Source organism: Asparagus officinalis, chromosome 3 (genome assembly GCF_001876935.1).
Source record: "Asparagus officinalis chromosome 3, Aspof.V1, whole genome shotgun sequence".
In the NCBI taxonomy this organism is placed as follows: Eukaryota; Viridiplantae; Streptophyta; class Magnoliopsida; order Asparagales; family Asparagaceae; genus Asparagus; species Asparagus officinalis.
In genome coordinates this window covers 54,505,918-54,521,064 of record NC_033796.1, presented here as the reverse complement: position 1 = coordinate 54,521,064, position 15,147 = coordinate 54,505,918, and the positions used below count along the sequence as shown (strand labels likewise).

Below are 15,147 nucleotides of genomic sequence, written 5' to 3'. Positions count from 1 at the left end.
GAGTGGTGGTGGAGGTGGAGCACCGCCATGCCCTCCAGGGAGTGGCGGTGGAGGTGGAGCACCGCCATGCCCTCCAGGGAGTGGCGGTGGAGGTGGAGCACTGCTGTGGCGTCCAGGAAGCGGTGGTGGAGGTGGAGCACTACCATGGCCCCCAGGCAGTGGTGGTGGAGGTGGAGCACTACCATGGCCCCCAGGCAGTGGTGGTGGAGGTGGAGCACTACCATGGCCCCCAGGCAGTGGTGGTGGAGGTGGGGAGGTGGAGACCCACCATATCTCCTAGGAGGAGGTGGTGGGGATGGAGCTCTAAAATTCCCTACAGGTGGCAGTGGTGGAGGTGGAACTCTCATGATTAGAGCTGCGGGTTCCTCATCACCTTCTGATAGTAACAATGAAGGTTGAATTTCGCCATGCCTTCCCGAGGGTGGTGGGGGTGGTGGTGGAGGTGGAGGTCCTTTAGAGGGTGAGGTGGGAGGTGGGGAAGGAGCTAGGTGAGAAGAAAGTGATGATGGAGGGGCATTGATTATAGGAAGTGGAGGAGGAGGTGGAGGAGGTGGAGGAGTCCAACTGGTTTTGTTGGAGCAACGGATGGCAGTGGAAGCGGAGATGGAACTCCTAGTGAATACATCAAAGGCGGCGAGGGAGGGGAAGGAGGTGAGGCTGGAGCTCCTCCATTTAGTCTAGATGGAGAGGATAAAGATGAATCTTTAGGTGCAGGTGTGGGAGATGGAGGGGATGTTGGTGGAGCTCCTTCAAATGCTTTGGATAAAGAGGACAAGGGTGAAGCTCCTAGCGGAAATTGGGGAGGAGGTGGAGGTGGGGGTGGAGGTCTTGAAAGAAAAACGGATGGTGCAGGAGACAGTGAGGGAGGTTGAGAGGATATACCTTCTTCGAATGCTCTGGATGGAGAGGATAGAGGAGAAGCTCCTGGTGTAAGACGAGGAGGACGTGGGGGTGGAGGTGGGGATAGATCCCTTGAAAGAAGAACAGACAAAGGAACGACTGTTTTAACATGTGGAAGCACTGGTGGAGCTCCTAAGGATGAAGGAAGTAAGGATGAGACCGGAGGTACAAGACCCCTACATGTTATAGGGGAAAGGCCTAGAGGTGGAGGTGGAGAAACACTTCCAAATAAAGGACGTTGAAGCACAGATGAAGCTCCAGTAAAACTAGGTGGTGGTGGTGGTGGTGGTGGTGGTGGAATTGGAGCTCCACTAAATGCTTGTAACAGTGTAGGCGCTGAAGGGAGCTGAGATTCTCCATCTCCACATGGCTTAGAGGGAGAGAATGAAGGTATAACATCTGTAAAACATGTGGATTCCCGTGGCACTTCACATGTTCCAGGAAGAAGCAGAGTGGTTAAAGGTGGAAGCATGGGCGGGGGTGGAACTCTGTGTCCTTTATGAACAGAGGATGGAGGTGGAGGTGGAGGTGGAGGTGGAGGTGGAGGTGGAGATGAAATTCCAGCTAGCATTGGCAGTGGAGGACCCTGAGAATTTTCAGCTTGCGGTGCTAATGGAAAGGAAGGGGAAGGAGTATCTGATTTCTTCCAAATAAGACGAGAGAGTGGTGGTGGAGCAACTCTAGAGGAAGTTACTTTCTGGCTAGGTGATGGAGGACAAGATGGTAATTGTGAAGAGGTAAGTGTTGGTGGAGAAGGAGCAGGAGGTGCTTTTGTAGAGGTTTCTTGCAGCTTACAAGGAAAAGGTGGGGGAGATGGCATTAGAGGAGTCATTGCTGCAGGAGATAAAGGCATGGTAGATGCAGAAAAAAGACAGGGTGACGGAGGTGGAGGCCGTGGAGGAGGCTGAAGCCGAGGTGGAGGTCGAGGTGGAGGTGGAGGCAGTACTTTGATGGAAGATATGGAATCCAGGGGTACAGATGGTCGAGGAGGAGACGGCATCACATGCACTGGTGGAAGAAAGGGAACTTGTTCAACAGGTAGATGAAGAGGGTCAAAAACTACAGGTAGAGGTGGAAGCAGAATTTTGATTGAAGATTTGGAACACAAGGGTAATGGTGGTAGTGGAGGAGGAGATGGGATCGCATGCATTGATGGAAGAGGGTCACAAATTGTCGCACTTATTTTTGGATGTGAAAGTGAAGAAGAGGAATGTTGACAGTTAGATGATGATATACTGAAGGAGAGAGGCGGTGGTGGAGGGGGCGAAGGAATATGGAATGTTGAGCTTGTTTCAAGAGGTGGAAGTCGAGATATTGATGTGGAACTTGTGGAAGAAGTTTCTAATTTAGTAGGCAAAAAAGAACCTAGGGGTGAGGGTGGGCTTCTATGAGATGGCAATGGAGGATGTTCAGATGAGTGGGAAGACAAAAGGGAAGGACAAGGTGTAAGGGAAGCAGTAGAGACCCCCTCCAATCGTGAAGGCATAGAAGGTGGTGATGCAGGGGTTGATGAGGATTCTGAACTCACAGCTCCGCTGTGATGTCCTGTCCCTGATTTTGTTTCTTCTTTGTAGTCAACTTTTGATTCCTCTAGTTCAATTTCCTTGTCAGATAAAACAACATCACAGCATGCTAGCAGTTTGTTTGGTGTCATAAGTATCTCGTCAGGTTCTATGTGCTGATAGAGAGCCTTATTTTGAATGGTGCCGATCTCTGCATCTCTGACATCACAAGTTTCCAGTTTGATATTCATTTCATGAACCATATTACACTCTTGAGCCTGACAAAGAATTGAAGGTTCTTCAATGTTGTGAATAACACCAGTGTATGCATTACTCACGCAATTATCAGTATCTAGTTTGTGATTCTCTGTACCGTACGAGTCTGTCATCCCAGACTTAGAATCCATACAACAGTGAATAAATTGCTTTCCAGTAAAATCATTCTCAATCGCATTTCCTAAAATCCTATTATCCATCCTGATAACCTCTTCATCTGCTAGCTTATGAGGTGTATCATCTGAAGTAATTGGCACAACTGCATCCTGTATACGCTGCTCAAACCCCCCTGTTTCTGATGTAATCTGACATTCACCTGTCAGATCTAGAATATCCTCTGTATGTATTCCAGTATTTGCTGGATCTAGTTTATTTTTTTCTAGAACTGCTAGCGTAGGGTCAATTCTTATGCAATCATCAGTGTCAAATTTGCGACTCATACTTTCGCCAGCAATGTAAGAGGTCCCAGGTTTAGAATTCATATAATCACAGGTGCACTTATATTCCTCCAAATCACTTCGGGTATCATGTTTGGAAACTTCAGTTTCTAGTTTAAACTCCGGTTCATCTGCAATTGGGATTTCAAACTTTGGAGCTGTATCATCTGAATTAATCATGCTAATTGTGTCCTTTAAATCTTGCTTCAACTCACTGGTGTCTGATGTAACCATATCTTCAATTGCTCCAGCAAGAATATCTACTGCCTCCTGTTTGATAACTGAGGTCTCTAATAGACTCTCTTCTCTAATTACTGATGAAGTGTTTCTTCCTGTTGCCATATTCAACTTATTCAAAGAAGTACAACTTTCCCCATAGAAACTTTTATCAAATTTGAGGTTGCCGGAATCAACAAACTTCCCCGTGAACATTTCACGCATGAGCTTTCTATTTTTTGTAATAGATAATTGTTGACTGCTGCTAATAATATCCAGATCTTGGTCAGAACTGCTAAAATCAAACCTGCCTGAATCAACAAACTTCCCTGTGAATGCTTCGCGCATGAGCTTTCTATTGTTCGTAATAGCTAATTGTTGACTGCTGCTAAGAATATCCAGATCTTGATCAGAACTGCTAAACTCAAATCTTCCTGTAGCTTCAACTTCAGGATTTAAAAGCCCGAATACACATTCGTTACTCCCATCCTGTAAAGAAGTTTTGATAGCAACCATCTGAAGATCAGGATCTCTCTGTCCTTCACTCCAATCTAAACTGCTGAAAATTTCTTCTGCCTCGAAGAATTCTTCTGTTGAGCCACATTCTGACTCATCGTCATCTAAAATCACAGGTTCTGGAATGATACCGGACCCCACATCAAAGTCTGAAAAGTGTACCTGGTTCAGGCACAAACGCTCTTTAACCTCCCATAATACCAAAAAGAAACACCCTGCAAGTAAGAGTAACCAAAACCTACCTCCGCTTTGAAGTTCTCTACAAAGTGATCCTTGGTCTTCCACAAGACATCAACTGCTTTGTGGTCTAGCAGCATAACGTTAGACTCAACAAAAGCTGTGTTGAACATAACCCTAAACATAATTTCTTCATGCTCCAAGTTCTCATCCATGTGTATGCATTCAAGGACAACATCTCCTTGAATGCAGCACTGAACATCTAGTTTTATAGCTGAACTATCTGCCTGCAGTAAAAAGCTCAAAGTCGATTATCCTAGATATAGAAAAATATATGCACAAGGACTGAAGCATTACCTGTCTAACATACTGAACCTTTTCTTTGTTTCTGAAAGTCGAGAAAAGAAGCTTGGGTGTTCTATCAATCGGCATTAACGGATCTTGACCATAGACACGAACAAGTGGCCTACAACCCCCTTCTCCATCGAAATTCGGAACTAAACTAAGAACTAGACATAACAAAGTGAAGGGCATATCTAGCAATGGTTCCTCCAGATCATCGTCATGATTGGAAACGTAATGAAGATATCTCACATGGGAGGACTGAGGGTCCAAAGGAGAGGACAGATGAAGCAGCTCCTTAGGAGCCTGCTTATACACCAGCTCCAGCGTCCTAAGCTCCTCGGTGTACTGCTTCTTGTAGAGCAAAAGACCCGCCAGCATAAACGAAAGCACAGGCCATCCTCCTCTCTCACAATGCATTAGCAAAACATTTTGTTCACCTCCTAAAGAAAGCCAGCTATCGCATGCCCTTAAAAACTTCTGTATGATCTCAAAAGGAAGCACCGGACACCCTACATATTGCTGAGGGTAATTTATGACCGTGATATCGTACTGCAATAGAACCTCAGATATTTGGTTCTTCCTTTCACCCTCTCTGAAATTAAAAACCATGAATGAAGCTTCAGGGAAATAAGTCTGCAGTTGCGCCACAATTCCATCCAAGTAATCCCTATACTCCTCTTCTTCCATGACTTCCGAAGAAAAGCAACAGTCAAACACTGCAAGAGATATGACACGAAAAAATCGTTAATTGGTTATAAATTGCAGGAGCAAATGATGCATTTTTAGAGTATAAATTACTGGGCCATCATGACAAATCTAGCCTGATTGGAATCCTACTATCAACAGAGCAACACCCAACTTCGAATGCCATAGCTTATGCAATGCTTGTCTCCTATCCATAAAAGGAGACTCTTTTCCAAATCCACGCCTAAATCGCACTAAAATGCCCAAGATTATCAGTCTCAAAATGTTCAAGGTCCTAGTAAAAAAGCTTGGCCCACCCAAAATGAAGCCCTAGGGTTTCAACATTGTGAAAAGTGGGGACCAGGATAACAAATTACCGTAAACTCTCTCCGTGATCTCGAGAAGCCGATCCGGTGGCTTCTCCAAATCCGAACCCTAATTTCCCGCCAACTCAACAACGGAACCGAATTCGAATTCCGCAAAAAAAAAACAAACAAACAAACGATCACACAAAAATCGATACTAATTTCCCCCAAAATTTAATTCCTCTACGTCGAATTAGGGATTTTAGGCGCTAGGGTTTTAAAATAGCATTATGAGGCAAAAAAATGTCAGAGATTTGGGGAATTTTGAGCTCTGTGTTCTTTTTGTCCGTTTGCTAACGCTCGCTGCTTCGAGAGGGAATTGGGGAATCGAGTTGGCTCAGCTGCCTGCGTCTCAAACGGCGTCAACTGTCCGTTATGTGGGCCCCGTGGGCTCTGATGAGAGATATGGTGGGGCCCATATCAATGTCATGACAGTTATTGGAGGTCCCGGATACCGTTATGAACTTATGATACGCCGGGCCTAGTTCGAATTTGGAAAAGGTTAGAATATTCCTGGATTATATTATTCCTTGATTTGTATTGTATATCAGCAAAAAATGATTTGATTGAATATTAGCATGAGAAAAATAAAAGCCAAATAAACTGTTTGAACATTATGTTCAAAATAACAACTTAGACAAAAATATAAAAGGTTCCGTATAGCGTAGTAACTTGCAACGTCTAGCAAAGTATTGAAATAGAGAGTGAACTTAAAATTAATTCGAAGGAGTAGTTTAGGACTAAGTGTGATCTTTGAAAGAGGGTGGATTTCAATAATTAGTTGTTACCCTGCAATGTACGGGATTGAAATTAATATTCTTGCATATGATATTAGATTTTGGAAAAAGGTTGAAGATAAAAATAAGATTTTTTTGGAATGAGAGAAAAAAATCAAGGATTTATAGAGATTTGAAAGGGAAAAAAAGAATAGAGATTTTCAAGATGTGGATGGTAGTAAATTAAAGTGGGGTGGTGTAAAAAAGTATTATTAGCCATTAAATACTAAACCTCTTAGAAATTGCCAAGTGACAAAAACATGAAACCATATTTTTATTTTATTAGTATAGTATTGATTCCATATTAGTCCGTCAAATCTTAAAAATTGCTTATTAGTCCCTCAAATCTGAAGGATCTTACGATTTGGTCGCTCAATGACCAAAATACTCTTCAATTTTTCTTCTCAATCCTCATTAACACAACACCTCCAACAGCCTTCCTACATGTCTTGCCTTCAAATGAATCCCTCTCATTGCCAATCTTCTCATCATACTTTTTTCCCCTTAGAAATGACACTAATTCCCTATTATTTTCAAACTCATTGACCTTTATTGAGTACTCTTCGTGTATGATATGGAGACTGGTATAGTTGCTCCATTACTTTGACTTTAGTTTGCCTATTGAATAACCTTCTCCCTGCAATGTCTATCACAATCCACTTTAGCAATGAGAAGAAGAGCTTTCTTGAATCTTGGACAAGGGTGTAGAGAGGGATGGAGAGCAAGAAGGCTAGCGATGATGGGGTGGTCAGGGCCAGGTGATTTGGGAGCAACAGTCTGACTTGCATTTAGTGGATTAGAGATGGAGAAGAAAGAAGCAATGACATTTTGGTCATTGAGAGACTAAATTGCAAGACTCTTTGATAGGATCTAAGATGCAAGGCTAGAGGCGAGATAAATAGGATTGCCTACCAATTTTTAATAAATACAAAATATGCAGCGGAAATAAAACAAATATAATCAAAATTAAGTAAATAACAATTAACCAAAATACACAAATTTTTTATAGTAGTTTGGATATACAACCTACTTCCACTTTTTCTTCATGCGATGAGGCTTCTTCACTATGATGAAAGTTCTCCTAAATCACAAACCTAATTCATTTAGCCTACATGACCGAAACATTAGTTTACACAAACTAGTCGTCTGACCTAACTCTCAAAGTGAATAAGTCTAGTTCTAACTGGTAACTAAACCTCAATCTGCCCTGGCTTGAGTGTGCCATCACAGATAAATTACAATATTATAATAAAAGAGTTTAGAAATAAAAATAATATAGTTAAGCCAAATAAAATAAGCTTAGAGCCCTTTCAACTTTGCAAATTAACTATTCTCCTTCATGATATACATGAAGCTTTTGAAGAACAACGATGGTGATGAAGTCCAACATGCATCACTCCTTGAAGATTGATGATAAGATGATAAAGAATAACATCGAGGATGCAAATTGAGAAGCTTGAGCAAGGATAATGACCAAAGTTGAGGGCCAAATCTCTCTCTCTCTCTCTCTCTCTCTCTCTCTCTCTCTCTCTCTCTCTCTCTCTCTCCTCTCCCCCTCCCTCCCTCCCTCCCCCTCTCTCTCTCAATTAGGTACAAGAATATCTCTTAAAATCATGAGGAGTGAGCTTTTTCTTAAATAGCCTCAGCAACCAATGGTTCAAATTAAATCTAAATCAAACTAGGAATATAATTGCAGCCCTGCTTCTCATCAAATGAACAAATGACTCATCTATGAGCATAGCTCTAGCCTCATTAATGAGCTCTCATCCTCATCGATGAGTTTGTGACTATAATCAAATTTTCTCTCGGTATCATTCTTATTGACGCATATGAAGACTATTGATGAATCTACTCCTATGTTCATTGATGAGCATAAATACCCATCGATGAGCATAAATACCCATTGATGAGTATTATGTTGATTTATTAATTCTGACTAGTTTCTTGCTCTTTCACATCTGAACTTAATTTTAACTTCTTATAACATGTATACAATACCTCAAACATGTATTAAATTAGTATGAAAGTTTAATACTCATCAAACTAAGTCATTGTCCGTACACATATGAACATGATCCTAACACTCTCAGGATTTGAGGGCTAATATGGAATTACTGAAGATATAAGGGACTTATATCTAAATAGCCCTAACAAATAAACATATTTATAAGGGAGTTTTATAATTTTACCTAACATCTCAATATATTTATTATATAAAGTATCACAAGTTAGGTATACCTCATCATCAGAACTCTCGTGTTTAGATTGTTTGACTTGACCTCTTTTCCTAATGAGACAAAGGTGCACCCTTTTTTCATCATCACTCCAGCCATCTCTGGCTCTCTTCTTCTCCATTTAACATGTTCCTTGTGGTCATCTTGAACTTTTGCCTTTTTCTTATTATCTTTCTTGTTCAACGAGCAATTCTTTCTAAAGTGACCTGATTTCTTACATCGATGGGGCCTGATTTCTTACATCGATGACTTGTTGGATCAAAATCAATTTTTTTACCTTATTAGTGTAACATTTTCATTTAAATTGCAGGAACTTTTGACATTCTTTTGTCTTGACGAAGGATTCGAAGCCTTTCACAATTAGCCGAACATTGTTATCTTTCTCACTTTTAGAACTCAAGCTAATCTCCTTCTTTGCATTAGCCTTTAAGTGTTACTTATTTGCTTTGAGTGTTAATGATATTTCTTTGGGTCATCCTCCAATTGATCTTTTCTCTGCTTCAATCTTGCTTCATGTATGATGAGGTTTCTTATAAGATTATCAAGAGAGCGTTTAGATAAATCATGGGATTCTTCAGTAGTAGTTACCTTAGCATCTCATTCAGAAGGTAGTGATTGGAGGACTTCATGAATAAATTCTTCTTGGCTATACTCCTTTCTCGATGACTTCGATTTGTTTACAATATTTGTAAAGTGTGTGAACTTCTCTTGTATCCTTTCTGGGACTTTCATCTTGAAATTCTCATACTTGGTCACGAGCATTGCAAGGTTTGCCTCCTTGACATGGAGTACCCTTGTGTATGACCTCCAGAGTATTCTAAATTCTTGCGTAGTAGTACAAGAAGACACAAGTAAATTCTTTAATAGTAAGAGAACAATATAATACATTCATAACTTTAGTGTTTTCAGAATAAACTTTCTTTTCAGGTGCTATCCACTTGTCTCTAGGTCTAACTATTGTGGTTTCACCTACTGTCTCTGTTGGTTCATGATAACTGAACTCTACAATGTACCAAATGTATAGTCCATGAAAAAAAGAAAAGGTTTTGTACTTGCTTTCCAATATGAAAAGTTTATGCCATGAAAAAGAGAGGGTCATCTAACTGCATGACCTTTAGAAAACGAAGTTATTATGCTTAGATTGGCCATGTATCCTAGGATCAGTCGACCGACCAGAGGTGATTTCAGCCGACAGGTTCTCATGTATATACACATTTATACACACACACACACACACACACACACACACACACACACACACACACACACACACACACACACACACACACACACACACACACACACACACACACACACACACACACACACACACACACACACACACACACACACACACACACACACACACACACACACACACACACACACACACACACACACACACACACACACACACACACACACACACACACACACACACACACACACACACACACACACACACACACACACACACACACACACACACAAATTATATTTATTTATCTCAGAATAATATCAACCATAATAAAACTCATTTAATATTATTTATCATAATATTTTCAAATTCACGGGGTTTTACATTCACCCCTCCTTAAAGAGAATTTCTTCCCCGAAATTCATCAACTATAAATCACAAAACATGTGTCATATATGCAATATTTACACTTAACATCTAGAATATAAATACTCTCACTTAACCTCTAGTTAAACGGAACTAGTACGTCGGGTGAAAAATCCAAATAAGGAACCCTATATATGTATATACCGTATGTTCCGAATGATCAGGTGTGAAGTGTTAATACCCACATTCCATCGTGAAATGTAAAAAGGCGGCTATATAGATAAAATGAACACAATCAATACTATAGTTAACAATATACATACTTGAACATGTATGGGTAGTCGCGATGCATATCTTCCTCGCGCTCCCAGGAAGCTTCTTCAGCTCCTTTCCTATTCCACTAAACTTTAACTAATGGGATCACTTTATTCCAAAGTTTCTTGTCCTCTCTAGCAAGAATACGAACCGGTATCTTAATTGTAGTCAAATATGTATGAAGTTCTAAGTCTGGTGCATCAAACACTCTCTGCTGCTTCTCATCACGTAAGTGCTTCTTAAGCATCGAGACATGAAAGACATTATGTACTCCCGACATTGATGCTGGAAGATCTAGTCGGTATGAGACGGTTCTAACACGATCAATAATCCTGAACGGACCAAAATATCTTGGGCTCGGGGCAAGCTTTCCTCGTCTGCCGAACCGTTTGACACCTTTCATAGGTGATACCTTCAATAAGACGTAGTCTCTAACCTGAAATTCTATGGGTCGTCACCTCTGATCTGTGTAACTCTTTTGTCGGCTCTGGGCAGCAAGAATATGCTCTCGAATCAATGCTACATTCTCTGTAGTTTGCCTTACAAGGTTTGGTCTAAGTAGTAAGCCATCCTCCGGTTCTGCCCAACAAATCAGAGATCTACATGGCCTTCCATACAATGCTTCATATAGAGCCATACTTATAATCGATTGAAAACTATTATTATAGGCAAACTCAATTAAGGGTATATGATCTTCCCAACTTCCTTAGAAATCTAATACGCATGCGCGAAGCATGTCCTCCAATATTTGGTTGACTCTCTCTGTTTGACCATCCGTTTGCGTTGGAAAACACTACTATATGCTAGTTGGCTGCCGAAAGAAGTCTTGAAGCTCTTCCAGAAATGTGATGTGAATACTGAGCCACGATCTGATACAATCATCTCTGGAACTCCATACAATCTCACAATCTCCCGAATAAAAATTCTAGCATAAGTCTCCGTCGTATGAGTTGTCTTAACTGGCAAGAAGTGCACTGACTTCGTCAATCAATCAACAACCACCCAAATGAAATCATTTTCTTTGCTAGACCTCGTCAATCCTATAATAAAATCCATCGAAATACATGTCCACTTCTATTCAGGAATGGGTAAGGGTTGTAGGGTACCCACGGGTCTTTGATGTTTTGCCTTCACTTGCTGACAAGTAAAGCATTTAGATACATACTCCGCAACATCCCTACACATGCCACTCCACCAAAAATATCTCTTCAAGTCTTTATACATCTTACTTGTACCCGGATGTACTGTGTATCTGGTACGGTGTGCCTTTATCAAACAATTCCTTCTTCAACTGTAGAATATCGGGCACATCTAACGGGCCTTTCATTCGAAGACCTCCATCCGATCCAATGGTCCAATCTGCCTTAGGCTCTATGGAAAATTTTCCCTTTTGGGTTTGAATCCAAGAGTCCTCCAATTAAGCACTAGCCACTCTATCAACCCATGATGGTTATACTGATAACACGCCTAAAAATGCAATGCATCCACTAACCTTTGGTATGAAGTTAAACTGACTAAGGGTAAGAATGTCTCGGTACAACGAGCATCTCAAAGCTACAAGTTTGTGACGACGCTTCCTGCTCAAAGCATCTGCTACGACGTTCTCCTTCCCTGGATGATACTGAAGCATGAACTCATAATCCTTGATGAACTTAACCCATCGATACTGCCTCTGGTTGAGTTCCTTCTGAGAAAAGAGGTATTTTAGGCTCTAATGATCTATAAATGACTGAAACTGAATCCCATAAAGGTAATGCCTCCACACTTTAAGTGCGAAGACCACCGTTGCCAACTCTAAGTCTGTCTGGGATAATTTTATTCATGAGTCCTCAATTGCTGTAAGATGTAAGTCATTACTCTCTGAGTCTGCATCAAAACGTCTCCTAGTCCCGACAATGATGCATCCGTGTAGACAATAAATGTCTTGCCACTACTCGAAATGATTAACACTGGTGCGGTAGTCAACTTGTCCTTTAAAATCTCAAAGGCATGCTGACACTCTGGCTCTCAAATAAACTAAACACCCTTCTTTGTAAGGCATGTCAGTGGGGTAGCAATCTTAGAAAAATCCTGAATAAATTTCGTATAGTACCCGGCAAGCTCCAAGAAACTACGAATCTCTGTAACAATCTTTGGAGGCTCCTAATCAAGAACTACATCGACTTTAGTTGGATCAACTGTAATACCGTCCTTGCTAATGACGTGGTCTAAAAATCTAACTTCTGAAAGCCAAAACTCGCATTTGCTAAACTTCACATACAACTGGTCCTCTCGCAAAATCTGCAATGCTAAATAAAGAGATGTTGCTCATGCTCGGCCTCTGACTTCGAGTAGATGAGGATGTCATATATGAAAACAATAACAAACTGGTCCTAATACGGATGGACAATCTAATTCATCAAATCCATGAATACTGCGGGTGCATTAGTTAACCCAAATAGCATAACAAGGAATTCAAAGGACCCATACCGAGTCAGAAATGTGGACTTGGGAATATCCATCTCCCGTATGTGCAACTGGTGATAATCAGATCAAAGATCAATCTTCGAGAAACACTACACTCCCTACAACTGGTCGAATAAGTCATCAATCCTCGGTAACAGATACCTATTCCGGATGGTGACATTATTCAACTCACGATAATCAATGCACCAACGAAGGATGTCATCCTTCTTCTTCACGAAAAGGACCAGTGCTCCCCATAGAAAGGAGAATGGCTCCAGTGAATAAATCCCTGAGAAATGAGCTCCTCTAACTAAGTCTGTAACTCACTAATCTCAGCAGGTGCCATGCGATAAGATATATAGGATATCGGTGTTGTGTCCGGCTACAACTCTATGCGAAACTCAACCTCTCTTTACTGGAGGCAATCCAGGTATGTTCTGAAAGTTGTCCTGGTATTCGGAGACTACTCTGGTCTCGCACAAAATTGTTAGACCCTAGAGGGGGGTGATTAGGGTCTTATGCTAATCTAATCTGATTTTATACCAATTAAAACTAATTAACAAATTATTCTTGCAAGAGAGATATACAATATGTTACAAGTAAGAATAATCAATATGAACAAAGAGCAATATCCTAGCAATGATATATACTATGAGATATATATGAGGATATATAATAAACACAAAGGTAAACAATCTAAACTAGATAGTGGGCAATATAAACAATAAGCAATATACAAATGCGATATAAGATATGAGCATAAGAAAGGTGCGTCAATGCAAGCACAAACAAACGATATGATCACGGAGTTCGGACCTTCCGTCCTACGTCTCCGCTCCCTACTCCCGGGGAGAAATCCACTATCACAACCGGGTTTTTTACGCTCACTTGAATAACGTTTATACCTCATAATTTTATTCATAAAGTTCGGTCCCCACGACCTACGTCTCCGCTCCTCACCTAGAGGAGATCTCTACTACACACTCAGTTTTCTAGCTAACAGAAAACTTTACAATCTCACAATATAATAAATGATTTGTTCTCTACAATAGATGAGAACTCAATGTAGACTCACTCTCTAAGTCACACAATCCTACAATCTAATTATACAATGTATGCAAATACAATAAGCTCAATGGTTGTGTGTGTAAACAAAGAGAAATAAAATCAAACTCAATTAAAGTCTAGCAAATATAAATATGACAATGTAAATATAAACAAGCTAGATAATTGAGTTGAGAAAACTTCTCTAGAACAAGAGAGATGGAGATGTGAAGTGGAAAGCTCAAACCAAAGATGATCTCCTCTTCTTGTGAAACAATCTTCACAAACTTGAAACTTTTAACCCACACTTAAACAAAACTTAAACTCTTGTAAAAACTTGTTTAAAACATCCCTCGGTGGTAGAAAATAGTTATGACAAAGGGGTATATATAGGGAAGAAGAAAACAACCCAAAAAACCCTAAAACCCACTAAAAACAAAAATTAGCAAATTACCGTTACTGTGCAACGGTAACTTCGGCGGTCGACCGTGGCGGTCGACCACACTGTAGCATGGTCAACTGTAGCGATCGTCAGCACTGTTCACGGACAGTTTCTGATTTTGACAGATTCTGGAATTTTATGTATCTAAATTTGTAAAATTAATTAAAAATAATAAATCAACTCCAAAAATCATGATATTTTGAGAAAAGGTTCTAGACATGTAGATAAATATGTTAGAGAAAGAATTTCTAAAATATCGCTTCCCAGTTGAGAGAAATAAATGTTTGAACATAGATATATAGTTTCTGAAAAAAACTATAGAAAACTCGGTTTTGTAAATTCAATTAAAATAATAAAACAACTCCAAAATTAGTAAAACTTGGGGAAATATTTGTATATATGATGATAAACATGAAAACAAAGAAATTTTTCAAATTGCATTTCTCAATTGTGAAAACGCATCAGTTTTGTAAAAACATGCACGAATATGTGCACGAACATGAGCTTATTAAAAACTTGATTTCGTAAATTCAAATAAACATAACAAATTAATTTAAAAATTGATAAAACTTTGGTAAATATTTATAAACATGAAATTGAACATGTTAGAAAAAGAATTTCTCAAATTGAGTTTCCCATTTGTGAAAACTCATGTATTTTACAAGTATGTCCAAAACATAAAAATGTGATATACATAAAATTTGATGTTTTGACATAAACAATATTTTGAAAGCCTATGAAATAATTTTATAAACTTAAAAAAATATGTATACAATGATTGTTAAGTCCATAAACCAAAACTTGTGTATATATATAACTGTATATATAAAAACCAAATATGTGTGTGTGTATATGATTGAGCTTAAAGTACTAACACACATAATATAAAACCTAAACTAAATATACCCA

The 15,147-nt window shown here is 39.8% G+C and overlaps 1 protein-coding gene across 1 annotated transcript in view; it reads right to left on the bottom strand.

Moving 5' to 3' along the window:
* The window catches only part of LOC109835143 (formin-like protein 20), a 29,085-nt gene extending 20,536 nt beyond the window's left edge, over positions 1-8,549 (bottom strand). Inside the window, exons 1-6 of the mRNA XM_020403132.1 lie at positions 8,433-8,549; positions 5,431-5,488; positions 4,382-5,085; positions 4,090-4,311; positions 530-4,009; positions 24-276 (exon numbers count right to left, since the gene is read on the bottom strand). Coding sequence (XP_020258721.1) covers positions 24-276; positions 530-4,009; positions 4,090-4,311; positions 4,382-5,085; positions 5,431-5,488; positions 8,433-8,549 — 4,834 coding nt within the window. The remainder of the gene's footprint in view (positions 1-23; positions 277-529; positions 4,010-4,089; positions 4,312-4,381; positions 5,086-5,430; positions 5,489-8,432) is intronic.